General features: G+C 45.7%; 1 protein-coding gene and 1 long non-coding RNA gene across 2 annotated transcripts in view; one reads left to right on the top strand and one right to left on the bottom strand.

Moving 5' to 3' along the window:
• The window catches only part of LOC146202998 (uncharacterized), a 115,234-nt gene that overhangs the window by 12,365 nt on the left and 86,186 nt on the right, over nt 1–16,683 (top strand). The window lies entirely within an intron of this gene.
• Nucleotides 4,035–5,608, bottom strand: LOC146202999 (uncharacterized). Its single transcript, XM_084585264.1, has 4 exons — nt 5,589–5,608; nt 5,316–5,485; nt 4,905–5,136; nt 4,035–4,821 (listed from the first exon to the last, which is right to left on the bottom strand). Exons 3-4 carry the CDS (start codon nt 5,074–5,076, stop codon nt 4,439–4,441), a joined length of 555 nt encoding a protein of 184 aa, XP_084441390.1. The 5' UTR covers nt 5,077–5,136; nt 5,316–5,485; nt 5,589–5,608; the 3' UTR covers nt 4,035–4,438.

The following is a 16,683-nucleotide window of genomic DNA, read 5'->3' as shown; positions in this document are numbered from 1 at the left end:
CTAAGGCCATGCACTTAAAAGTCATTAAGTGGCTAGCTGAGGAATTTTATTTTTTTCACCGCGCTGACAGACAAAGCCGGAAAAGGCAAGAACATGCGGTCACTGTGACGCGTCCTTGTACTTGTCTGCGCACGCTGTCTTTTTTTTTTTTTTTTTTTTTTTTTTTTTTTGATAAGGAAGATGACTATAAATTTGGCACCCGTCAACTGCTCACTCTAAGCAGAGGGAAACATGAGCGCACGTTCCCATCGCTCTTCGGAACTATCAGATGTCCCCGTGCCGTGGCGCCGGATAGCGCCGAGGTCAGCTCTGCGACGCGCCGCTCTCCACTCGAGGGCACCACGGGCGCGTCCCTTCGCCTGCGATGCCTGCCGGCGCCATTTTCGAATTTCGAAGCTGTTCATGCTTCGCTGCCAATGATGCGCCGTTGCTCAGACATGAAGGCTTTTCGTTCTCACCATAGTTGCATTGACTAGCCAATCGAGTTGGTTACATGTAACCTATTGCATACAGCAGTGACTAAGAATTTGGTGAAAGCTACGAACTCCTGAGTAAAAGCACCACTCTTCCACGCTCTGTGAATATCGTGTATACAATAAAAATAGTAGTACTTGATTCTTGTAGTACTGGTAGTAGTAGCAAGGTATTTTATACTCTCTACAATATATTATTGTCGTGCGTCCTTCATTATTTTCTTTTTTTCTTCTTATTTTATTATTATTTAGTCTTTCGTTTCACTCAAGCTGGTAACGTTTGCAAAAAGCCATCCCTATATGCACGACATGCTCTATTGGAAACGAAGTTTCGAAGTGCACAACACACTATGTACTTCCACTGCGTCGAAGTACACAGTCTATTCTCATTAAAAGTATTGCAGATGTCGCTGTTGCGGCTGTAAATCTATGGCTTAAGTTAGTCAGTTCCGTCTAAAGTATTCCCGCGTTCTGCTTGCTTAGCGTACGTGGACTTGGAAGCCTGTGCTAACGTCTCGTGCCAGTCCCACAATGGTGCAGATCGGCACCTGCACCCCCGACTGCGCGTGACGAGCATCTCTGTCACTCGAACAGGCTGACAGCAAAAGGAACAGCGGTAGACAACGTGACGCACGCTAGCAGGTATACGCATTCGTTCGCTTTCGCTTCTCACTTAGTCTTATTATCTCTCACCTTGGCCTGCCTCCTTACTTCGAGTAAATTATCGCTAGCATTGACGCCTTTAGCAACAGTAATCCTGTAGCAACCTCCGAAGCTCAGGCATACGCACTGGGGATCTAGCGCCCGTAGCCAGCACAGCACGCATCTAAATATGCAAAACAACGTAATCCGTCAGAAATGCGATATCTCTTCCTTACCTGCGAACACAGCATTAGAGCGGTAATCATGAAATCTCCTTATTTAGATTTTACATCGCAGTCATGGCAAACAGGATGTTGAATCCACTTTAGGTCTACGCTGGAATGGCGACGATGACTGGGTCGGTGAGCTTTCTGAGGCAAAGACGTGCACAGCATGAGTGAACAACCGGAAAGGCGGAAGCGTGAGTGACCGCCTCAGGATGGACAGCGGCGTTGTTTGGGTAGTTAGAGGAAGGCTGGAAAGCGCCCTGTCGCAGCTTTGTCGGAAGTTATCGTATATGGAGTTTAAACACGCGTGGATTCGACATTAGCGTGATCCTATCAAATGGCCCCCGCTCAGCCTTTGTCACACGCAAGCAGAGATGTGCTGCTGGACATCAGCACACGGCAGAAAAACTATCTCATGTTTACATGGAAATAGCCAGAAGTAATTTTACAATTCAAATTTATTAGTTAATTTGTGTCACTTGGTTTGCAATTGAAATACATCGCCCTTTATTTGCACGTAGCAGCCAAAACAGTGGAGCGCACACTTCCAAGTACGCAGCGAACACCATTGCCCTATTTCAGGAAATGGGTCGATATTAAAACACTATACAGCTATCTACCGCCCGGCTCGCACAGGAGCAATCACTTCAGCTTGAATTTGCTCTGTTACAACAATTGGGGATTGAAACATACCGTCGTTACCGCGATACTGAACCTACAAGAAAGTTTTGTGAAATGTCGTGCTTTGAAAACCGGCATGTCCCGGGTAAAATGTTCCGGTTTCGTCCGACGTATGCAGGTAGCACATTTATCCACAGCCTCGAAATAAAGTGATTTGATATGTCCGACGTACCGAAGAATAAAATATGCGCTGGGTCCATCCGATTTATCATTAGCTCAGCTGCTGGTGGCGGAGTTGGTAAGTACATCCGGGTGTGGCGCCGGCAGCATCGTCTGCTAGCCGTGTGTTTCTAAGCAGCTGCCGTGTCATGAATTCGTTTTGTTACGGCGTTTACATCGTTGCATAGACAGCATGTGCTGCCAGTGCACTGTGACATAAACTACGGGGCATCTCCAGCAATAGTTTTTCCTCCGGTAAACGTCCGAACACTATAATAGGCACGCTGGAGATTGTATTTACCCATCCCAGCTCGGCAATCACCATCACCTAAACTCACAGGAACTTTAATACCACCGGGAGAGCACTGTTTGATCTCATTTCGAGTTAACGATCCGCGTATTATTCTTGTCTTATATTTCGATATGAAAGCCCTTGAAACAATATCGGCGTGTCATAGGGGATTTTGTGACTTTGGCTAGCATTCACGTTTAGGTATACAAACAACAAAATATGTTGGTCACTGCGCAATTCTGCAATAGTTCTCTTATTTATTGCAGTGCTGCACATTTTTGTGGCACTTAATTTTTCAAGTCTTTGCATAGATCTCTGGTGCAAAGCAAAGACTGATATGATGAGCGTCATGTAAGAGGTTTCTTGAATGCAACACGATGCTCCAAGCGCACGATACATGCATTTGATAGCCTATAAGCAGTGCTTGATGAGAGCCGCATTTGTAAATATTTTCGGGATTTCACCTTAGCGCATAAGCTTTACGAAGCGTAGAATTTATCGAAGGTTGTCAGCGCTCGCTTTATCGTGACTCACCCATTTACGACTGTACGCGCTATGAAACGTGTCATCGCCACGATACATTATTTCGTTGAGGCTAATCCCGGGGGGGATGCCTTAAAGGGGGGGGGGGGGGGATTAAGAAACGCTTTTAATTGCGTTATCGGGCTTCGTTCGTATCGCGCATTCAGCAGGTCTGCATTATTATTCAGCTTAAACTAGCGAGCCAGCGTGACCTATGGCAGCGTATCTGTCTCGCAACCCGTTAAGTCTTGGGTTGGACTTCCGCCCTAACTGACAGTTGACTCAATTTCCATTTCTGCTCAGTTATTATTATTTTTTTTTTGTCACAGACCTTCCTTCAGAAATTCAACGTCAATCTGAACACTTCATCCTGCTTTCGAATTTTAATGTTCCATCAGGATTTGTCGTTCACAGCCAACGATTATACGACGCCAGATTTTCTGCGACACGGGGCCCTTAGCGACATCGCATTAAATTCTTGTGAATTCAGCCGGTGAAGCGATATACCTATAAGAGAACGGTGCTAGCCCGATGTAAAACTGCGCGTGGCGCAGAATGTCTCATATATTGGGTCGAGGCGCGTCATTATGCGCATACGTGAGATGAGTTTGCGAAGCAAAGACAGGGTAAATGAAAAAAGTAAGCAGAAACATAACGAATTTCTCTGTCGAAGTAATTTATCAGCCGATGCAGCACACCCACAGTAAGGCGGGGCTCAACATTGCATCTGGTCATTTAGCACGTCTGTAGAAGGCGCCTCGCGCGTGTATGCTTTAGTTTCTCCCCCAAGGTGGCTGCAGCGTCATCAGTGTTTTCACTTCTAGGCAAAGGGTGCCTTAATTCTATGCTTCAGTCCTCCGTAGAAAAAATAGGCAGGAGTGAGAAATGTTTAAATGCTCGCACATGCTACATAACAAGGTTAACATATCAATTCTAGCCTTAAAAATAAGGCTCCCTCGTAGGAACCGAACACCATTTCATCCCTATGTCCGGTAGCGGTTATCCTCACGATGGAATAGCAGAGGATGCTTCCCGTGGTATCGAGAGCTGTGACAGTCTGTGAGAGCGCGTGAGGTTGTCTCCAGAATGTTTAACAGCCTGACGATCTGTATCTGGGGCCATGCCTACATGTGGGCACAACGTCACTTCTCGACTCTTTTTCATTCGTGAGGAGTTGCATACATCTAGGGTATTCTAGTTACGGGCAAAGATAAGTTCTAATGGACAGACGCATATCTGACATTTGCCGACGACTATGTATTTTTCTTCATAGAACAGGTTGAACGAGACGGACACTTCGAGGACACATACTTTATTAAGCAGCATCACAACCAATGCAAAACGCCGCAAACGAGGCAAATTAACTGAAAGGGGAGTGGCGTAAACAAAGAAAAGAAACAACCGAAAACAGATTCGTTGAACAAGTTAACAAAACGTTCGTATCAAACGCGAGCGAGCGCAATTGGCAAGCGCTCGCCGCGGTGGGTCAGTAGGGTCAGTATTCCCTGCATTGACAATTTGGAGGCCCTTGTAGGCTTCGCTCGGGAGCCAGAAACAGGCGCGTGCTGCGCTACTCCATCCAGCTCCGCAAAGGCACAGACTGCGCAGCTGCCAGGACAATGGCACTCCTGATGTTCGGATGGCTTCCCACTCGCTTGGTGCGTAGCAGAGGCCAGTATGTCAGGTGCAGCAGCCAGATGTAGCGCCACTGCTGAGCCGGAGTGGGGCTGCAGCCGACTCTGCTCCTTTTGCACCGGTGCGTTCCTTTTTGCCCTTGCTCCTCTGACAGCTGTCAGATGGCCTTTCCCCAGCGACCTTGGCCAGCCTGCGGAACAATGACACGAACGATCAGGCTATCAAGAATTTGTCTAAGCACAGCAGCAGAGGGTTGCAGGCCCGCTTACATACCCTGTGGGAAAACTGGAAAGCCAGGCAGCAGACACCAAGGGCCAACAGCGCGAAGTGTGTCGCAGATGGTGTAAAGCCAGCCGTCCAGGGTCTTGTAGAGCGAACGCTTTAATGGAAACTCGAGAGGCGAACGGGGGAAGTCGTTGGGAACCATCGGTGTTGAGCTTTGCATGGTCTCGTGCAGGTTGTGCAGCCGCTGGCTGCACTGTGGTCGCTCAGGCACCACGGTTACCTGCGGCGATGATAGACACTTCTTATTCTGGTGGCCAAGGAATCAAACACACGCAATCAATACCCTGAAGAGTTAAGGAGAAGCTGGGTCCAGGATCGTGAGGAACTAAAGAACGTCTTGGCGAGTTAAAGAGCTTCGAAAGACGGTACGTATGTGAGTACAGAAAAAGCTCTCCTTACCTGCAAGCCCGTCGAATTGGATGCCTTCACGTCCTGTGCTGGATGCAGAGCTGAGAAAGGCGTTTCGGCCCGCGTCTGGATACGATGGCTGTTCCGCCACGCGCGTGCTCCGCAGCGCTTCTTTGTTCTCTGTCTCAACTCTTTTTTTCTTGTAGCATTGAGCCCCCATACTGAAAAGAAATAAAATAAAAAAGGTGACGAAGTGCTGACTTGTAACAACAAATAAATAATAGTAATTAATAATTGGTTCACAGGAAGCGAAAGCCGCAATACCTCTCACACTTGTTTCTGTGGACACCTGGACTGAGCTGTAAAGGAAGGGAGAAAGGTGGGAATGAAAGTGGAAAGCAAAGCCGTAGTGGAGTGCTTCGGAGTAATTTCTACCACGAGTCGAGAAACAAAAACGAATATCGACCCCGGGAACGTCGGCAATTCTCACAGTGAGCAGCGGCCATTCGTATCCCGAAAGGACTGCCGAAAAACGACCGCTAGGCGGTAGCGCGCAATTTTTTGGCAGTATTTTTGTAAAGATTGGTAACGATTGTCAGCATCACTTTGATATCCCCTCTCAAAATGTTTCTGGATGGTTTGCTTAAGTTCATCTACAACGCGTTGTGAACTATTGACGTATTGCTTCCTTCTACTTGGCGTCTGAGAGATAGCAGTACCGCGTGCGTTTCGGGTAATATATGTGTTCTGTTGATTGTCTAATACGCAGCCTTCCCGTTTTTATTCACTGTAATCTTGGGTTTACGTTGAAAGCATTGAATCGAAAAAAGCTTAATGAAAACGTCCCGTTAACCTCCGATCCGTTAACAACGTTTTGCTCTGCCAAGTATATCTCAGGGGATGTTTCAGCACATGACTGACGGTCTCTACGGGCAAAGTGGAACGGTATGTGAAGCAGATAGTACGAAAGATATGATGACAATGTTCAATTGAACAGTAAGGAAGGGAACGACAGTTTGGTATAGGGGATGAGGCACAGGAGAAATAAGCGTCATGTTCTAAATAATTTTTTCAGTACTTGGCGAGTGTGTGTCTTCTTAAGCCACCAGGAGTAATAACTGCGTATGTTGACCATGCTTTGGCAATTTTGAGACTGTAATTCGGGATCATGGGAAATAAATTACCAGAAGAACAAGAATGGGTGAGATGCATTCAGCGGGAATTTCATATGCATGGGAAATACCGGTGCAGTATAGTTCAGGACTCTAGAGCGGCAGCTAGGAAGTAACAGGAATGACACATCACCGGCGGCAACAAGAGAGAGCACGCCGGCGGTGTTTCAATGTACAATTTGCACTTACTCGCCCCTGTACTAGCGGAAGCGCGTACAGCATGCAGTTTCAAAGGCGAAGGTGACAGACGTCATCTCATATACAAAGTTCTGTTGTACACATTGGGCAGGAGTGCAGCTCTGCAGATCACAACCTTTGCACCTCGCGCGCAAAAGCGATGCTTCATCGAAGCATGCCAAGGCGGTGTCATGGCAGTAGTTTTTGAGGTTAACGAACCAGGGCCGACGTACAGTGCGTAAAAAGCTGCACTGGAGGGCTCGCGGATCAGTAGACATTTGTTAGAGCATTCCGTATATTATTACGCAAACAAGATACGACCATAAATTAAAGCAACAGCAGCTAGGAAAACACAGAAACAGCCGGATTGGTAACGCTCTATATCATATTACTCAGTTGGGATTACAAGGCAGTCAGGTGCTGAGTCAGGCGCCGGACGCAGGCATTCGTACGTAAGGAGGTGGTCGCGGAAGCAGAGACGGACCGAATTTTAGAGAGAACTTAACAAGTTTGTTTACATGGTGGGCAGTGAAGCGAACTTCGGCCTTCTTGAAGGGGTCCGCTGTGCCCATGTCCCAAGTGGAGTATTTAGTTATTTATGTAATGTCTACTCCGGTTTAGTCACGTGCGCAACCTTAATGAAACGCTCAATAGAGACGTCCTCGGCGCACTCCCCTCTTCCGGCAAGTTGCTGACCCGGGAACAGCGACGATGGGCTCGTAGGAAAGTATAGTTGTCATTCAAGGTCGGTCACATGTCATCGCCCACGCAACCTAATAGTTGCGCAGGGATGCCGAGTATAGAGACGAACTGCCTTTGGCGCGAACACGCTGGCGCCGCTGCACTTGGTTTTGAGATACACAGCTGTTCCAAGTCGTTGGTCAAATAGCTAGCGCAGCCGTCTCCAGGAAACAAACAAACAAACAAAAAAACATAGGGTCACTTACTGACGCCATCGGCATGCGGCACCATGCCGCCAACTCATGGGTTGTTAATACGGCGCGAACTCTGGCAGGCAAGTGGAATTTTCTCAGGCCAGAGGACGTCCAACTCAGCACCGCTGTTTCGATGTGGACAAGCAATAGAAACAGCACTCCCAAATTTCAGCCAGCTGTGTTCATTCAACGAGCAGTGACATCACATAATGCGTTTTCGTATTTCATATCCACATCAAACCGCGGCGATGGTCAATCCGGAACGTTCAGGTCAGTATAGCTATAGCTTGGCGCCATAAGCTAATAAAGCACGGCGGAAACTAAAAAGGAATGTAGATATTCAGCTATCCTTGAACCTAGAGCGTTAGCCATCTGCTGTCGCCGCATTCGCTGCTACCGTTTCGATCTTGACCCGATTCCGCGCTTGGTAAGCTTCTCGGCAAAGGGCTACTCATGGTATCTTTTTGTTCGAATGTCTCGGCAGCCTGTCTGGCATGGCTGCAGTCTCTGTCTTTAGGGAAAGTAGCTTTTTCTATACGCCACGCCACCAGGTGCATTCGCGCGACACTGAGCTCGCAGTCTTGGCCGCACAGGCCCAGGTGGCGTATATATCTAGGTCAAATGAAGGAGCGGCGCAGATGGAACTTCGTGGAGACCATGATGTTCAGTGCACACAGCGAGGTTGTGTTGCAGTTGGAACTTGATGAAGACTAAGATGTTTACTGCACAGCGCGAGAGTGTGTAGCAGCTTTACACGAGGCGTGATTGGCTGCGGCGATAGCACGGTGCCCTCGTGCCTGGGAAGCTGACCTGTTTGTTCTGGCGCGGGTTAGAAACACAGCCGCAGCAATGTTTTATTTATTTTTTTTTTACAATTTAGTTACAACCGAGGTGACGTGGCTAGCGCTGTTGCTGTTTTGATGGATTCTCGCCGTTGCCATGGCGACCGTCACTGTTTATACATTGCGGAATAACGCGACCTTAATGAACGTGAAAAGTAGAGCTAACGCTCTAAAAAGCGAAAAGTAAATTGCGACCAGGATAGACCTCAGCGGAAGCGAGCACAGCGAGCCGAGCAAGTACAGTATGAACATACGAAAAAGCGAAACGTATTCGTACCGCAGATTCGTTCTTAAATAATCTTTTAATGTTCACTTCGTGTACAACGCGATTATTCCCTCACGAAAAAAAAAATGGTGACGAGATGAGCGTAAAATACCCATTCTTTAAAGCACGCGAGCCAAATGAATCTCACAACGTCCTCACAGCATAAGCGAGAAAGCGCACGCGCAGACCCACGCATGTCAACAAGAGAGCGAGTCGACCTCCCCATGCATGGCCGGACTCGAGACTCGCGCCGCTCGAGTCCGGCCGTGACCTACCTGGTCAGTTACGTGGAGCCACTCGGAGAGGGCGCTGTTAACTGGCACCGCATAGCACCGCATAGAGTCACTGAAAAAATTTCAGAGTACCGCATTCGTTTATCCCCGCGCCGCCGCTCGCCTACTGGCTGATCCGCGTCACGTGACTTCGCGTCGCCATATCCCTTCCAAGCAAATGCGCGGAATACGTGTCTTGCGCGAGAGTTCCTCTTTTTCCGATCGTTTCTCGCAGTGTACACGTGAGAAATTCTGCTATGTCTCTGGCGCGGCACCAGGCCTGAGTCTAGAAATACGTTTTCTCTATGTCTGGACGAAAAGAGTGATCTGCACCAGTGGTAGGTGCGGCTTCACAGAACCGACCAGGAAAAATTCGTGCCATCAAGGAACACCTTGCGCGAAATACGCTGGTTCATTGGTTTGAAATTTTGTTCGTTTAGCAGCGAAAGAAACGCACGAAGTATTCGACGTGAACATGGTTCGCCTAATGGCAACATGTGTTTATACCTTCCAACGCTGTGCGCCACACGTGCGCAGCAATATGCAGCGTCCATTTTACTTGCGGAAGTTTGCAAAAGCTACCCTCAAATTAAGTTAAATATCCAGCCAGCCGGCATCAGATGCATCTATATTCAGTTCTGCGAAATCACACACACACACTGCATGTTCGTGTGCGGATCGGATCGATGACCGCCGCAGCTCTTCCTTTTTTATTTATGCACAGATTAATTACTTATTTATTTCTAGTTGTACGTTAAAGAAACCAAGGTGTTGAAAATTTCCGGAGCTCTCCACTACGGTGTCTCATTGTATGAGCCGTATTGGGATGTTAAACCCCCTAACTAAACCAACCAACCATAGTTGTGTTTTCGCAGGTGGAAACTTTTAGCAAATGTGTGTCAACCAGAGATGCCATCAATGTGCGATGTCATTTTAATTTTTAACGGCAGTTAATGAGCGACGTTCTAGCAAATTGACAGCACGAGGCATATGCCGATGAAACAACATAAAGAGATGCCATTACACAATGAAAAGTACAATATTTACACCCGCGCGGTGATAGCAATGACATAGTCAGCCATGTTTTTTTTTTTTTTTTTCAGGGTGAAAATCTGTGCTATCAGCGCTTTAGTTTTCCTTCAGTTAATGACGGCGCCGCAAAAGAATTAAGTTCTTGGCGCAGCGACGGCGATACTAAATTGCATGCTAGTCTGTTTACACTGCCTCAGCGAGCCTGCTGCTTCACTTTGTGTTGCTTATACAAAGCGATTCATCATGTCAGAGCGTAATAAACTCTGCACCTCGCCCTCCGTGTCTTTACCGCGTCTGGCACAGCGGCGCCAGTGAAGGGCATTCTCAACTACTTTAAAATATACGCACACGTTCCTGCGACCTTCGCAGACATGCTGTTTCACACTCCGTCACTTTATAATGTTGTAACACGTGTAACACCACTGTAATGCCCGTAAAGCACGAGTTGATCCAAATAGCCGGCGATTTACAAGAGCCGGGCGCCCTGAAGTGTTCGCCTGTTCATCCACACACTTCATCTTTTCCCATCGATTGCGGACTAAAGTAATAAAGTTAGTCACCATATAATCACTGGTGGTACTTTTCTGAATAAACATGACAAAATGTTTCAGTTTTGCTACTTTAAAAACATATTAGAAGACTTCGAATGCTGTCACTCGCCGTTCAGATGGCGGCTGGGTCCGGCGGTTTGGAAGGAAAATGGCGCTCGCGGGAACCTTTGCGGTAGTCTGAAAATTTTTCAGTAACTCTAGCACCGCATACCGCATAACATCCCTCAATAATTTTAAAGTATGGAAAGGCTATGATCCAGCCGACAACGTCAGCTATTGGCTCATCGTGACACGTGACCCTATGCCGCCATAAAAGTTCCCTCGCGCCGGGCGGTGAGCGCGCGTAGACAAAGCGGACGGCTATCGCAGTTTCGCCTGCTCTGCTTACGCGCCGCAACCTTTTCGTTTTCGTCGAATTCATTACATTTTTCGCTCTTTAGCTCTGAGTGATATCAGAACATACACAGTGCTTTGATAATCTCAGTCCGGAAGGGCTGAAGTGCCTTCTTATTGTGCGGTTGGGAGCCGGAACCGAACGGAGGACGGCAAGAAGCTATTCTGCATCCCTCACGGGAAACAGAACCTGACCAGAAGAAAAGTGTGGCTGCATAGAATCGGACGGAAAGACATTGACCCTTCGCCAACTGCACGACTATGCGAGGTAAGTAGTAGTAGTATGTGGTTGTTTTATTATTTATTCAAAAGGAAGGAAAAGGTGTTTGCCAGCCCCGGTATCTGATATCTGAAACACTTGAACTGGGGCGGCGGAAATAAAGAAATAGTGAGGAAGCTGTAGACGATGTCAAATAGGTGAGCAATAGGGAGAAAGGACAAGGTAGACAAAAAAAAAAATAAAAATTCGAGGGCACTTTGGCGACTAAAGCGATGAAAGGTGAAAGCCTGAGTGCTGCATTCCGCTACGCAGTTTTGCCGGGTATGCGGCAATAATTATTATTTAATTAGTTCATTACGCAGCTCTCACCGATTAGTAATTATTATTAATCAGTCATTCATTAGTAATTATTGAAATAGGTATTGATTAATTAGTCATTAATTAGTAAGTGGTTATTGATAGCCAAATGGGCGTCTAAGGCGACATTAACTATCAAATAAATATTTACGCAATTGTATTAATCAGTAATTATTATAATTTGTCTTTAATCAGTAGTCATTCAATCACTTATTATTAGTTAGTCATAATTGGTTATTGCTTATTGCTTGTCATATGGCCGTATAAGGCGGCATTAATTATTGATTGAATAATTACGCAAGTGACACTAATTAGTAATTATCAAGTGATTTGTCATCAATTAAAATTACGCAATTAGCTACTAATTAGTAATTAATAATAAATCGGGAATTAGCACTGAGTAATTGATTAATTATTCAATACCTAGTAATTAAGCATTGATTAGTATATGACTATAAGGCACGCATTCGCGCATACTGTAGTCCGGGATGCACGGCCTTATAATCAAAAATTAATTAGCTCAGTACGCAACTGTCACTGTTTAGTGATTAGTAATCAGTAGTCAGTAATTAAGAAATTATTATTGATTTATTGTGCAACTACCACTAATGAGTAATTATTACTTAATTAGTCATTAATCATTGATGTCATATGGCCACATAAGGCACACCATTCGTGCATACTGTGGTACTCTGTGATTGCATTAGGTAGTGCCCCTCCCCTCTCCCCCCATGCAATGCCTCTAATTTTGGAGTGTCTGGCACAAAGGCTGATGTGCAAAATGCATGGTATTTTCTGTACTGCTGTAACAGTGTGGAAGTTATACGTTCTTGCATGTTTTGTACTTATTTAAATGTCCCAGTTCTCAGTGTCAGCACTATTTCATATTCTTTTGCTCACTTGGAAGAATCTCCTAATTTTTATTTTATACAAAATTTTTATTTCATGTATTCTATGCACTGCATTTGCGAACAAATCCTTCATTACTCAGCTTTTAAAAACAAACAATGTATAGCCACTGCTACTGTCCATCAAATAAAATAAATATTCATATATCGAGGCATATTGCACACAGCTGTGAAATCTGCTCACAAGTTACTCACGCTCGGATATGAAGCAAAATGTTTCAGTAAGTGGCGATGTTTCTTTACGCGAAACAGAACTGCAAACTTACATAAGAGAAGCGTCAGATGGAATAAACAAATTTGCAGCGAAGCAAAGTGCACTCATAACTGGCCAATGCACCGGTGTGTCGTGTAAGATCTATTCAGAAGCTTTTTCATTGAGCACTGCACGAAGGCGCAAAGGCAGACTGAAAATGCATATGACACATCAATACGCTTGATGATTCAAACTTGTGTGGCTGCATCGCACAGTCCGTGCCACCACCAGCTTGTACCAGCTCGCAGCAAGTAATCACAATAGACACGCTAGTTATCGCATAATAACTAAACGTCACACTCAGCGGCAAGAGCACTGCTGACGCATTCGCTTCTGCACACGCACACACGACTCGTTTACTTTCCGTGAGGATCGCACTTTCAGTACTTTCAGCGAGCGTAATGCCGCAAGTGTTTCGGTCCGGGCGACTGTCAGCCTTTTTTTTTTGCCCGTACTATATAACCAAAGTGACCGCTAAACGTATCCTGCATCGTTACAAAAAAAAAAAAAAAAAGAAAAAGAAAACAAGCCACAGCGCAAACGCAATTAACCGCAATCAAGCACCGAGACTCGGGTAGCACGAAACGCCACGAGAAATGCGTCTCGCGTCGTCTTCGGCTCCGACTTCTTCTTGTCCACTGTCAATGGCATCGACTCTTGTGAAAACCCAGTAAATCAACACTCTACTGTCTTTTTATTTATATGCGACTAGTTTTTATGCAGTAGCTTTTATTGCCTCGCATGTGGAGATATGTTTTCAACTAACGAATGCCGCGATTTAACACGGGCGTCGTCTGCTCCAGGATCCTTCAAGGTGGTGCGCGCGGCAATTTTCGCTACCTTAAATATCATAAAGGGGTCTTAGCACCGCATAGAACCACTGCAAAATTTTCAGAGTGGCGCAAAGGTGCCCGCGGGCACCATTTTCCTTCCAGACCGCTGGACCCAGCCGCCGCCTGAACGGCGAGTGACCGCATTCGTAGACATCTAAACATGTTTTTAAGCTAGCAAAACTGAAAGATTTTGGTATGTTTATTCAGAGCAGTACCCCCAGTGATTATGTGGTCACTTACTTTATTAGTTTAGTTCGCAATCGACGGGAAAAGATGGAGTGTGTGGGTGAGCCGGCGAACACTTCAGGGCGCCTGCTCTTGTAAATCGCCGGCCATCTGGGTCAACTCGTGTTCTACGCGCAGTGCAGTGGTATTACAACATTATAAAGTGACGAAGTGTGAAATAGCATGTCTGCGAAGATCGCAGGAACGTGTGCGTATATTAGAGAGATTTAGCTTACCGTGATCCGCGATCCGCCACCGTGGCTCTCTACCACGCGTGGGCGGGGCGGTCAAGCTGATTGGCCCCGACGTGGCAGGTCTGTGTGCAGGATGGATGGATGGAATATAGGAGCGTCCCCTTTGAAACGGGGTGGTAGCAGTAGCTGTATCATGCTCATTTTTCTCCCTATATCTTAATTATTGATTTAGAATGGTTAACTAAACCAACATTCTATTTATTAAATTTTTGTTCCTACATTACTAACATTATGTCATTTCTCTGCTTTTAAGCCCCCAATCTTCCAGCCGTTTTTTGTTAGTTTCCACCGACGGTTTGTTCACCCGACCACTGTTATCTCTAAACCCCAGAACTTCAGGAACAGTGATTGCGCCTGCACCAACTTCCGGATGGATACCATTACATTCGAGTATAATATGGTCAATTGTTTCACTGGAGTTTCCACATTCAGCACATGCGCCATCTCCATTGTTAAATTTCTTTTTGTAGCTGCGTGTTCTAAGGCACGCTGATCTAGCTTCAAAAAGTAGGGCACTGCCTCCTGAGTTATCAAAGTAATCTTCCTTCCTGATCTGCATTTCCCACTTTCGGTATAATTCCACACTCTGTTTCTTTTCCATCGAATTTATCCAATTTTTACCTTCTGTGTTTTTCACCTGTTGCTTAATGCTCTTTATTTCTCCGTCCTTGTTACTAGCATACTTACTAGTTAGTTTCCTAGTTCTTTTCCTCCATTGTGAGTCAACGCTTTTTAGGTACAGGTATTTAAATACCTTAGCTGCCCATCTGTTACTGTCCAATTTCCTCAGGCGTTCCTCATATAATATTTTACTCTGAGCTTCCCGTACTTCGAAAGATGCCCAGCCCATATCTCCCTGTACCGCCTCATTTGTAGTTTTTCCGTGGGCACCTAGTGCTAATCGTCCAACGGATCGCTGATTTGCAGACATCCACTATGTGGCGCCATCTATCGGCGTCAAGGGGGGTCTGGGCATGCGCAGTGGAACGCGCCGTGGCGGATCCCAGTAGCGGATCGCGGATCACGGTAAGCTAAAACTCTCTATTGTTAAGTCATTGAGAATTCCGTCCGCTGGCGCCGCTGCGTCAGACGTGGTAAAGACACGGAGGGCGAGGTGCAGAGTTTATTACGCTATGACACGATGAATCGCTTTGTATAAGCAACACAAAGTGAAGCAGCAGGTTCGCTGAGACAGCGTAAACAAACTAACATACAATTTAGTATCGCTGTCGCTACGCCAAGCAGGCTTTGTTGAAGCGTATTTTTTGTGTGAACTTGATTCTTATGCGGCGCCATCATTAAGTGAAGGAAAAGTAACGTGCTGGTCGCGCCCATTTTCACCCTGAAAAAAAAAAAAAAAAGCATGGCCTACTATATCATCGCTATTACCGCGAGGCTGTGAATATTGTACTTTTATTTCTGGAGTAGTATCTATGTTGATTCATCGCCATACACCTCACGCCGCCAATTCGCTAGAACGTCGCTCATTAACTGCCGTCAAAAATATAATGAAATCGAACATTGATGGCATCTCTGGTTGACACACGTTTGCCAAAAGTTTCCAGATTCAAACACACAACTATGGTTGGTTGGTTTAAATTATGAGGTTCAACATCCCGAAGCAGCTCATACAATTGGACACCGCAGTAGAGAGCTCCGGAAATTTCCAACACCTAGGTTTCTTTCACGTACAACTAGAAATAAATAACTAAAAAATCTGTGCATATTTTTATGTACATTTAGATTAACATAAAAACAAAAAAAGGAAAAGCTGCGGGCGGTCATCGATCCGCACATGAACAGGCGCTCGTACGCATGTATACATGAGCAGAAGCAGAGTGTGTGATTTCGCAGAACTGATTATAGATGTATCTGATGCCAGCTGGCTGGATATTTAACTTGATTGAAGGCAGTTTCTGCAAAATTCCGCAAGTAAAATGGACTCTGCATATTGCTGCGCACACGCGGCACACGACGTTGGAAGGTAAACACATGTTGCCATTACGCGAACCGTGTTCACGTTGAATATTTCATGCGCTTCTTTTATGGCTAAACGAACAAAATTTGAAACTAATGAACCAGCGTATTTCGCACAAGATGTTCCTTGATGGCACGAATTTTTCCTGGTCGTTTATGTGAAGCCGCACCTACCACACCGTTCAGGCACAGAGAAAACGCATTTCCAGACTCAGGCCTGATGCCGCACCAGAGCAGAACCAGGTACCGCAGAATTTCTCATGTATACACGGCGAGAAACAATCGGAAAAAGAGGAACTCCCGCGCAAGACACGTATTCCGCGCACGCGCTTGGAAGGGACATGGCGACACAAAGTCACGTGACGCGCATCAGCCAGTAAGCGAGCCAGCGCCGCGGGGAAATCGAATGCGGTACTCTGAAAATTTTCCAGTGATTCTAGCACCGCATAAAGTCAGAGTTCCAGTATCTTTAGTACCGTACTGCGATGCTTGGGTCCCCATATGGACAGCAGAGAGGTAATAAAAGTATAGAATTATATTTGTTCCTTCTTTTGGTCTTCGATCTGTGTGAGTAAATCTTGCGCGTGCATTTTTATTCTTATCTGTGCTGCAGCACGAAGACCATATGGTTGTTCCTGCCACGTTAAAATAAATACTGATTATTATTATTATTATTATTATTATTATTATTATTATTATTATTATTATTATTATTATTATTATTATTATTATTATTATTATTATTATTATTAT

The sequence above is a fragment of the Amblyomma maculatum genome, chromosome 1 (genome assembly GCF_055883805.1).
Source record: "Amblyomma maculatum isolate TAMU_Amacu chromosome 1, ASM5588380v1, whole genome shotgun sequence".
NCBI classification, from domain to species: domain Eukaryota; kingdom Metazoa; phylum Arthropoda; class Arachnida; order Ixodida; family Ixodidae; genus Amblyomma; species Amblyomma maculatum.
Note: the sequence above shows the minus strand (reverse complement) of the source record. Positions and strands in the feature narration are given on the sequence as shown.

What these genes read in the sequence shown, in the direction of transcription:
- LOC146202999 (XM_084585264.1), bottom strand. Translation starts at nt 5,076, where the DNA reads ATGCAAAGCTCAACACCGATGGTTCCCAACGACTTCCCCCGTTCGCCT. An exon ending in CTTTCCAGTTTTCCCACAGG is followed by an intron (nt 4,822 to 4,904) that starts GTATGTAAGCGG and finishes ATTGTTCCGCAG; the next exon opens with GCTGGCCAAGGTCGCTGGGG.